Here is a 9603-nt window from a genome sequence, read left to right as displayed (position 1 = left end):
GCCCGAGCTGAGGCAGAGCTGAGGCGGAGCGGGGCCCGGGCTGAGGCGGAGCTGAGGCGGAGCGGGGTCCGAGCTGAGGCGGAGCTGAGGCGGAGCGGGGTCCGAGCTGAGGCGGAGCTGAGGCGGAGCGGGGCCCGAGCTGAGGCGGAGCTGGGCCCGAGCTGAGGCGGAGCTGGGCCGGGAGAGGCCGCAGCGAGCGACGGAGGTGGCGCAGCGGTGACACAGGGGACAATGGGGACACGGGGGAGGTCGGATGGGTGTCGGGGGGACGAGGAGGGAACCCGCGGCTGCGAGGCCGCGCCGGGACGCGGGGCTTTGGGACACGGGGCTGAACCTCCGGGACAGCGAGCTGGAACCCCCGGGACAGGGGGCTGCAGGAGTGGGGGCTGAGTCCCCCAGGACAGGAGGCTGAATCCCCCAGGACAGGGGGGCTGAATCCCCCAGGACAGGGGACTGAGCCCCCCAGGGCTCTGGGACTGAGGCCCCCGGGACACGGGATTGCCGCCCGGGGCTCTGGGACTGACCCTCAGGGGATCCAGGACTGAACATGTCGGGACTCCAGGACTGCACCAGTGGGACTCAAGGCTGGACCCTCCGGATCTGTGTGGCACACGGGGCTGTAGGGCTGAATCCCCAGTATACAGAGATGGAACCCTGGAGCTCCAGGGCTGAACCCCCCCGAGGGCTCCAGAACTGCACCCCCAGGGCTCTGGGTCTGAATCCCGCAGGACATGGGACTATGCCCCACCTGGGCATGGGACTGTCCCCCACCAGAATGTGGGACTATGCCCTACCTGGACATGGGGCTAAACCCCCAGGGACATGGGACTGAACCCCCCAAGAGCTCCAGGACTGCACCCCCAGGGCTCTGGGTCGTGGGACTGAACCTCCCCAAGCTTGGGGACACTGGGCTGTCCCAGGGCTGCCCCCCAACAGTCCTGGGTCCCTGGGTTCTGCCCCCAGCCCAGCCCCACCATGCCTGGGGGCTGCCAGGGGTGCACATACCCCCAGGACTGCCCTGTCCCCAGCTCAGCCCCATGTCTCCAAACCAGAGCAAGGCCCTGAGCTGGGAGTTCCTTCCCCCATTCCATCCTCACCCTAGGGAGCTTCTGAGCCTGGATCCATCACCTGAGGCCTGCCGTGCCTTGGTGGGCCTCAATCCACTCCCCCGCCCCTAAAGACCACCAGAACCCTAAAAGCACATTTCTCCATTTATACAATGTTGGGTGGCTTTAGGGGAAGGGGTTACACAGCAGGGATTGGGGACACCCCCCACAACCTCAGGGCTTCAGGTACACCTCACCCACGATCTTGTAGGGGAAATTGTTCCAGCCAAAAATGGGGGTTTGGCCAGGTGTGTCATACATGGCTGACACGACCTCCATGCTGGAGATCCCCATGTCCCACATGTACACGGATGAAATCTCCCCCACAAAGGACTGCTTGGCATCAAAACCACCCCCAAAGCTGTCCTGGTCCTGCCCCAGCAGGATGGATGCTGGCACTCCCACCGTGTAGCCCTTCTGCAGCCCCTTCCTGGGCCAGGGCTTCCCATTGAACCAGAAGCTCACGATGCCCGTGGAGGATTCCCAGCTGACGCAGACGTGCTCGACCCCTCCGAGAGTTTCAGGCACCGTGAAGGACAAGAACTGGTTGCCCACGTTGAAGTCATACTGTCCAGGTTTGGGCTTGAAGAGCAGGATCTCGTTGCTCTGTTTTCTGGTGGCGTAGGAGAAGAGGCTGTAGGGCCGGGTGAGGTCGGTGTAGGACTTGAGGCACACGGTGAAGTTGTTCAGGGGCTTCTCCAGCTTTGCTGTCACCAGCACGTGGGCGCTTTGGGACTCTCGGGGGAACACGAACACCGAGCTGCCCAGGTCTGCAGGAGGTGACTCACAGGTGGCTGTTCCTGCCACAGAGGTGGCACCTAGCACCCAGGGTGGGTGCCACACCACCAGCTATGGCACAGGGTGTTGAATGTCAAGTCCCTGCCACCCCCCACTGTCCCCCCCACCCCCATTTCAGTCCTCAGGGTGCCCCTTTGCCATTGTGCCCCCTCCTGCCACCCTTGCCAAGACCCCTGTGCCCTGCACGGCCCCCCCTTGCAGAGCTCAGGGTGCCCCTTGCGGGTTCCCCCATGCCCCCTTTGCCCCCACCCCTCACCCTTTGGGAGCACTCAGGGTGCCCCAGTGACCCCATAACCCCCCCTGCATGTCCCCATGCCCCCCAGGGTGTCCCTGTGCCATTACCTTGCTGGGCTGTGGGACCAAAGAGTGCAGTGAGGATGAGGAGGCAGAGCCACAGGGGCCCCATGGCACCGTCGAACCCGGCCACTGTCACCACCGTGGGAAAGGGGAGAGCTCGGAGCCACCTGGAGCTGCTCAGAGGCTGCTCCGAGGACACCCAAGAGTGACAGTGACTGGTGGTGACACTGACCTTCGTCCCCAAGCCCCAGGACTGTTGGGAAATGGCGTGTGAGCGTGGTGGGGACTGGCTTTGGGGACAGTCCCCCTGTCCCCAGGGGAGGGGCCTTCCCCTTCCTGACTCTGCATGGGGCTGGGCAGCGCCAGAGCCGCTGGATCCGTGTCCTGCCTGTGCAGGGACGGCCGTGGGGCAGCTTGGGGGGTGTGGGATGGGGAATGGGTGCCCTGGGTGTTGGTGGCACTCAGGGGGACCCTGTCCCCAGCTGGGGAACCTTCCTCGTGGTGGGTTGCAGAGGTGAAGGGGTGCTGGCTGCTGGGGAGATGGGTGTGACTGACAGGGGTGAGGAGGGGACAGCGGGGACCGAGGCCACCCCTGCCCCACAGCCCACAGCCCTCAGGCCCCCAGCACCTCCCGGAGCCGGGGTTTCACCACCACATCTCCCTTGACCTCGTAGCTGAGGCTGTTCCAGGCCAGCAGCGCGGGCGGCAGGCGCAGGGACAGGAAAGCCGCGCGCATCTTCTCCGGGGACAGCCCCGTGTCCCACAGGTAGACGTCGGTCAGCTCCCCCGAGAAGGAGTTGTAGAGGTCAAAGCCACCCCCGAAGCTGTCCTGCTCCTGTCCCAGCAGGATGGCAGCCGTGGCCCCCACCGTGTAGCCCCTCTGCAGCCCCTTCCTCGGCCAAGGCTTCCCGTTGAGCCAGAACTCGGCGATGCCCGTGGAGGATTCCCAGCTGGCACAGACGTGCTCCCAGTCCCTGCGGCCCTCGGGGACACGGAAGGTGACAAACTTTCCCCCCACGTAGAAGCGGTACTCCTCGGGTTTGGGCTTGAAGAGCAGGATCTCGTTGTCCTGGGCTTTGGTGGCGTAGGAGAAGAGGCTGTGGGGCCGGCTGAGGTCGGTGTAGGAGCGCAGGCACACGGTGAAGTTGCGCAGGGGCTGCTCCAGCTGCGCCTGCAGCACCACGAAGGCGTCGCTGGGATCCTTCCGGAACACGAACACCTTTCGGTACAGGTCTGGGGACAACACAGGGGACCTGCTGGGAGGCTGGCGTGTCCCACAGCCCTCTCTGGCTGTCCCCTGCTCCAGCATCCTCCAGCCCGGCTGGCCGAGAGTGATCCGAGAGCTGCTGCCACGTCCCCTTGGGACCCTGCCCCGTGCTGGCTCCTGTCCCCCCCACCCCGGTGTCCCCCCTACCTTCCTGGGCCACGATCCCTGTGAGCACAGCCAGGACGGGCAGCCAGAGCTGCAGGTGGCCCATGGTCGGTGCTGGAGCCGGGCGGGCGCGGCGCTGCCGCCGGGTTTATGTGGCCGAGGAGGGGAGGGGACTGCCGGGGGGATGTCCCCACCCAATCCCATCCTCAGGAGCCTGGCGGGCCCGGGAGGGGCGATGACACGCCCAGGGTGGGTGATTTCATGCCCGGCATGGGTGATTTCATGCCATCACGCGGCCGTGCCACAAGACCTGGGGTCACCCGCCTGCACGGGGCTCCCCTCGGAGCTTGGTTCTGGGCGTGTTGTCCCCCCGGGTGACAGGGACACCCCAGCCATGTGTCCACCCGTGTGACAGGGACACCCTGGACACTCCATCCCCAGGTGTGCCTGCTCAGGGCAAACCCCCATTGGAGGGATGTGGTTTGATTTGGGGTCATCCGAGGGGTGCAAGGAAAGGTTCCCCTGGCCCCCCTGCCCTGAGCCACAGCTCGGGGCCACACCCTGGGCTCTGCTCTGTCTGTCCTGCCCGAGGGGACAGAGATGGAGCTGTGACACCGGGTGGCCGAGTGTCCTGGGGTGACCATGGTGACCCAAGGGGACAGGCAGATGGGAAGGGGGAAAGTTTTGCCTGCCCCAGATGATGGTGCTGGGCTGGGGGTGTAGAGTCCCTGCAGGGGTTTGATGGATCCCCAATTTTGGGGACGATGTGGGCTCATTCCCCACTGATCAGTCCCCCAGTTTAGCGGGGATGAGCCCCCAGCTCCTCCAGGGCTTGGCTCAGGCAGAGCAGCCCCATTGTCCCCACTGCTGTGCCCGTGTCACACCCGTGACTGCACGCGCCCTGCCCTCGTGGGCTCTGGGCAAAAATGCCCCCACTCCCCCCCGCAGGCTCCACAGCTTCCTTAGGAACTTCTCCTGCCAATTTGGAGGCATGAGGAGCACACACCCCCCATTTCCCGTCTCCCCCATCACCTCCCGGTCCCATCCAGGGCATTAACTGGGCTGGACGAGTGCCTCTGGCAGTTGTGTTTGTTGTGTTTAATTCCCACTGCATCCTCTTGGCTTGTCAGGAGAGATGGAAAAATCCCATCACTTCCGAAATCCCCCCCCGGAGCTGGGGAGGGGGGGCCGGGGCTGAGCCTCGGGGATCCCCCTGGAGTCTGGGGTGACCCCCCCGGGCAGCCTGAGGCACCCCAGGGCTTTCTGTGCTGGGCAGTCGGGGGGTCCGGCCCCAAAGAGGGGGCTGAGACCCCAAGGGAAGGGACAGAGGGCACGGAACGGGGGGTCCTGGGGCAGTGTTGCGTGTGGGACAGAGGGGACAGAGGCTGTGGGGGCACTGTGGGACAGATGCCAGGGTGCCAAGGCTCGTGCCAGGTGGCCAGGGGTCAGTGCTGGGCGGCCCAGGCTGGTGCCCAGGATCCAGGGTGCCAAGTCTGGTGCCAGGGGTCCTAGTCCAGCGCCAAGGGGCCGGGGCTGACTGCCGGGTGTCCGTTTGGCTCTGCGGTGCAGCCCCGGAGCTCGGCAGCGCCCAGAGCCTGGCAGTCCCTGGAGCTCCGTAGACCCGGAGCTTCGTACTCCCCAGAGCTCAGCAATACCGGGAGCTCAGCAGTCCCGGAGCTTCGTACTACCCAGAGCTCAGCAATACCAGAGCTCAGCATTCCCGGGAGCTCGGCATTCCCGGAGCTCAGCATTCCCGGGAGCTCAGCATTCCCGGGAGCTCGGCAGCCCCAGATCGCGGCATTCCCGGAGCTCGGCAGTCCCGGAGCTCGGCATTCCCGGAGCTCGGCAGTCCCGGGAGCTCGGCAATCCCAAAGCTCGGCATTCCCGGGAGCTCAGCAATCCCGGGAGCTCAGCATTCCCGGGAGCTCGGCGATCCCAGAGCTCGGCATTCCCGGAGCTCGGCAGTCCCGGAGCTGGGCAGCCCCCGGAGCTCGGCAGCCCCAGATCGCGGCATTCCCGGAGCTCGGCATTCCCGGGAGCTCGGCATTCCCGGGAGCTCAGCATTCCCGGGAGCTCGGCAGTCCCGGAGCTCGGCAATCCCGGGAGCTCTGTATCCCCTGGAGCTCCGTAGCCCCCGGCGCTCAGCAGCCCCCGGCAGCGCCGGCATCGCGGCGGCAGCTGCGGGCGAGCAGCAGCGCCAGGGGCCCGAGGCCGCAGTGCAGCACCCCCAGCCCCTCGCTCAGCCCCAGCGCGATGTCGAAGTGCTGGAAGGAGCCGCAGGTGGGCTCCAGCAGCCCGGCCTGCAGCAGGAACTCCCCGGCCAGCCCCGCTCCGTAGGGCCCCCAGAGCCCCAGGAAGAGCCAGGCGAGCCCGGCTCCGCTCGCCCTGAGGCGCGGCACGGCCAGCGCGGCCAGCAGCAGCCCCGCGGGCAGCAGCAGCAGCAGCAGCAGGCACAGGGCCAGGTGCAGCAGGTACAGCGGTGCCAGGATGCCCACGCTGCGCCGGACGCAGGCGGTGCCCGCCGCCACACCGCTGACCAGCGCGGCCGGAGTGGCCAAGAGCAGCGCCGCTGCCCACAGGGCCACGGCCAGGCGGCGGCTCCGGGGGTCCCAGCGAGCCCAGGCGGTGCCGCAGGAGCCGCTGGCCACCAGCAGCGCCTGGGCGAAGACGCTCCAGTGCCACAGGAGGTGCGTGAGGCGACACAGCCCCGTGCCCAGGTGCCAGCCCCGCGCCACGCCCGCGGCCAGCGCCGGCAGCAGCGCCGCGAACAGCGCCGTGCCCAGCGCCAGCTGCGCCACCAGCGCTCGGCTCTGCGGCCACTGCCACGCTTGGGGACGCTTGGCCAGGGCCACCAGCAAGGCGCCGGTGGCCAGCGCGGCCGCGACGCTGGTGGCGGCCAGGAAAGGGGGGGCCACGCTCTGGAAGAGGGGACAGAAGCTGTTGTGGCAGGGAGCGGCGTCGTAGTCCAGGAGGGTGTCGTTGCTGTAAGCGTTGTCGTTGTCGTATGAGAGGTCGCCCATGATTTCCTCCAGGTCCAGGGAGCCCGGGGTCTCCAGGATGCCGGGGGTCTGTGGGTGAGGGGGTGGGCATCGGGCAGGTGCCACATCGCCCTGGTGCCGGCTGTGGGGCTGCCCCTGGTGCGGGATCGCGGGCAGGGCTGGGCAGGGCAGGGCAGGGCGGATTATCAGGGAGGGACACACGGGGGACATGGCTGGGGACAGCCAGGGTGCGGGGTGGGGCCGGGATGGGGCCGTTTTCTGTCAGGAGGGACACGGGGAGGATGCAGAGCCCGAGGATGGACACAGACCCTGCACGGTGGTGATGTGGGGACACGGACACCCATGATCCTACTCAGAATGGGGACCTTCACAGCTCTGCTCGGTGCTGGGGACTCCTGTGACCCCACTCCGGGATCCCCTAAACCCCACTCAACTCCCCTAAATCCCACTGGGGACCCCTATGACCCTGCTCAGAACTGGGGACCCTCACATCTCTACTCAGTTCTGGGGACTCTTAAAGCCCTAAAATCCCCTAAACCCCACTTGGCACTGGGGATTCCTGTGGTCCTGCTCAGCACCAGGGACTCCCATGATCTTGCTCAGAATGGGGGACTCCCTGTCATCCCTCTTAGGGTCCCCAGGGATCCCCTAAACCCCACTCAACTCCCCTAAATCCCACTGGGGATACCCATGGTCCTGCTCAGAACTGAGGGACCCCCATGGCTCTGCTCAGTGCCGGGGACTCCTAAACCCCTAAAATCCCCTAAACTCCACTGAGCGCTGGGGATTCCCATGGTCCTGCTCAGCACCAGGGACCCCCCCCATGATCCTGCTCAGAGCTGGGGACCCTCACAGCTCTGCTCAGAACTGGGAACCCCCTGTGACCCCACTCAGCAGCAGGGATCCCCTAAACCCCACTCAATTCCCCTAAATCCCACTGGGGATTCCCATGATCCTGTCCAGAACTGGGGACCCCCATGGCTCTGCTCAGTTCTGGGGACTCCTAAACCCCTAAAATCCCCTAAACCCCACTGAGCACTGGGGATTCCTGCTCAGAACTGGGGACTTTCACAGCTCTGTTCAGTTCTGGGGACTCCTAAACCCCTAAAATCCCCTAAACCCCACTGAGCACCGGGGACCCCCACGATCATGCCCAGAACTGAGGACTCCTGTGACCCCACTCGTCACCAGGGATCCCCTAAACCCCACTGAACACCCCTAAATCCCACTGGAGATTCCCATGATCCTGCTCAGAACTCGGGACCCTCACAGTTCTGCTCAGAACTGGGAACCCCCTGTGACCCCACTCAGCAGCAGGGATCCCCTAAACCTCACTCAATTCCCCTAAATCCCACTGGGGATTCCCATGATCCTGTCCAGAACTGGGGACTCTCACATCTCTGCTCAGTTCTGGGGACTCCTAAACCCCCAAAATCCCCTAAACCCCACTGAGCACTGGGGATTCCTGCTCAGAACTGGGGACTCTCACAGCTCTGTTCAGTTCTGGGGGACTCCTAAACCCCTAAAATCCCCTAAACCCCACTGAGCACCGGGGACCCCCACGATCATGCCCAGAACTGTGACCCCACTCATCACCAGGGATCCCCTAAACCCCACTGAACACCCCTAAACCCCTCAGGAGGAGATTCCTGTGATCCTCCTCAGCACAGGGGGACCCCCATATTCCTCCTCACACCAAGGACCCCCCCAGCCCTGCCCTCCTCGGGGATGTGACACCACCAGGGACAGGAATTTGGGGCGGGTTGGGTCACTCACCGCGGGGACACAGTTGCCCATGATGCTCCTCCGAGGCTGGGGGCTCTGCTGGGTGCTGGGGGTGGCACCGGGGGTGGCACCGGGGGGGGGGCACTCGGGCAGGGCACCCACGTGCCAGGAGGTGTCTGGGGGTGACTTCTCCGCTCCGAGCACTGCGGGCAGGAGATAAGAGGTGCCCCAGGGCCGGCCCTGCCCTCTCCCGGCCCTGGCAGCCGGCGGAAAACGGGGAATGGCGCTGCCCGGAAAGCCGCGGAGCCGCCACAATTTCTCGAGCAGGAAACCATCAGTTCTTGGCAGGACAAGTGAAATTAATTAGGGATTAATTGTCTTTCCAAGCGCTCCGGGGATGGCGGTGGGGTGTGCCAGCTCCAGGGAGGGGTTTGGGGTGCAGGATGGGGGTGGGCATTGAGGGGACCCCCCCTCTCCTGCTGGAATCTGGAATTTCCCGGTTTTTTCCCTGGGAGGAAGGAAGGGCTCCCGGGGGTCACCCTGTGGCATTGGAGCAGCTTGGTGACAGGGCTGGTGGCCTTGGTGCCTTCAGGGACATCCTTATAGGAACGTCCCTGGAGAGGAGCAGGGCTGGGGGGCTCAGGGGTTGGGAATTGGGGTTCTGGTGGTAATTTGGGAGGATATTTGGGGGTGAAAGTGCTGGGAAGTGACAGTTTGGGAGGGGCTGTGGAGCAATTTTAGGGGTGAAAGGCCTGGGGAGCTCCAGGGGTTGGGAATTGGGGTCGCTGCTGTTTGGGGAGGGCTGGGGGCCAGGATTTGGGGGTCTCTGAGGGGCAGATTTGGGGGTAAAAGGGCTGGGAGCCTCCAGGGATTGGGGATTTATTGTTCTTTGGGGGGAACTGGGAATTTGAGAGGGGCTGAGGGTCAGGGCTGGGGGGGCTCTGGAGGGCTGGGAGAGCATTTGGGAGTAAAAAGGTTGGGGGGAGTCTGGGAAATTGGCAATTTGGGGGGGTTGAGGAGCAGATTTGGGGGGAAAAGGGCTGAGGAGGAGTTTGGGAATTGGCAATTTGGGGGCGTTGAGGAGCAGATTTGGGGGTGAAAGGCCTGGGGATCCCCAGGGATTGGGACTGGGGTTCTGCTCTTTGTGGGGACGTGCTGAGGGTCAGGATCAGGGTGACTCTGGTGGGTCTGGGGGTGGGTGAGAGGTTTGGGGGCTCAGAGGAGTTTTTAGGGGGGCTGATCTCTGTCACCCTGTCCCACCACACCCCCAAACCCCCCCATGCCCAAACACAGAGAGGCAGGCAGG

At 65.2% G+C, this 9603-nt stretch overlaps 3 protein-coding genes across 3 annotated transcripts; all 3 read right to left on the bottom strand.

The window, feature by feature from the left end:
- Positions 1–1198: 1198 nt before the first annotated feature.
- On the bottom strand, positions 1199–2324 carry LOC143696263 (C-reactive protein-like). Its single transcript, XM_077192172.1, has 2 exons — positions 2247–2324; positions 1199–1876 (listed from the first exon to the last, which is right to left on the bottom strand). The coding sequence occupies exons 1-2, from the start codon at positions 2308–2310 to the stop codon at positions 1281–1283; spliced, it is 660 nt and encodes a 219-aa protein (XP_077048287.1). The 5' UTR covers positions 2311–2324; the 3' UTR covers positions 1199–1280.
- Positions 2325–2813: 489 nt separating this feature from the next.
- LOC143696262 (serum amyloid P-component-like) lies at positions 2814–4516 on the bottom strand. Its single transcript, XM_077192171.1, has 2 exons — positions 3616–4516; positions 2814–3434 (listed from the first exon to the last, which is right to left on the bottom strand). Exons 1-2 carry the CDS (start codon positions 3677–3679, stop codon positions 2815–2817), a joined length of 684 nt encoding a protein of 227 aa, XP_077048286.1. The 5' UTR covers positions 3680–4516; the 3' UTR covers position 2814.
- Positions 4517–5230: 714 nt separating this feature from the next.
- Positions 5231–8435, bottom strand: ACKR1 (atypical chemokine receptor 1 (Duffy blood group)). The gene is made up of 2 exons (XM_077192170.1): positions 8349–8435; positions 5231–6641 (listed from the first exon to the last, which is right to left on the bottom strand). The coding sequence occupies exons 1-2, from the start codon at positions 8367–8369 to the stop codon at positions 5715–5717; spliced, it is 948 nt and encodes a 315-aa protein (XP_077048285.1). The 5' UTR covers positions 8370–8435; the 3' UTR covers positions 5231–5714.
- Positions 8436–9603: the final 1168 nt, after the last annotated feature.

This window comes from Agelaius phoeniceus, chromosome 31 (genome assembly GCF_051311805.1).
Source record: "Agelaius phoeniceus isolate bAgePho1 chromosome 31, bAgePho1.hap1, whole genome shotgun sequence".
In the NCBI taxonomy this organism is placed as follows: domain Eukaryota; kingdom Metazoa; phylum Chordata; class Aves; order Passeriformes; family Icteridae; genus Agelaius; species Agelaius phoeniceus.
The sequence above is the reverse complement of the archived record's forward strand: the minus strand, read 5'-3'. Positions and strand labels throughout refer to the sequence as shown.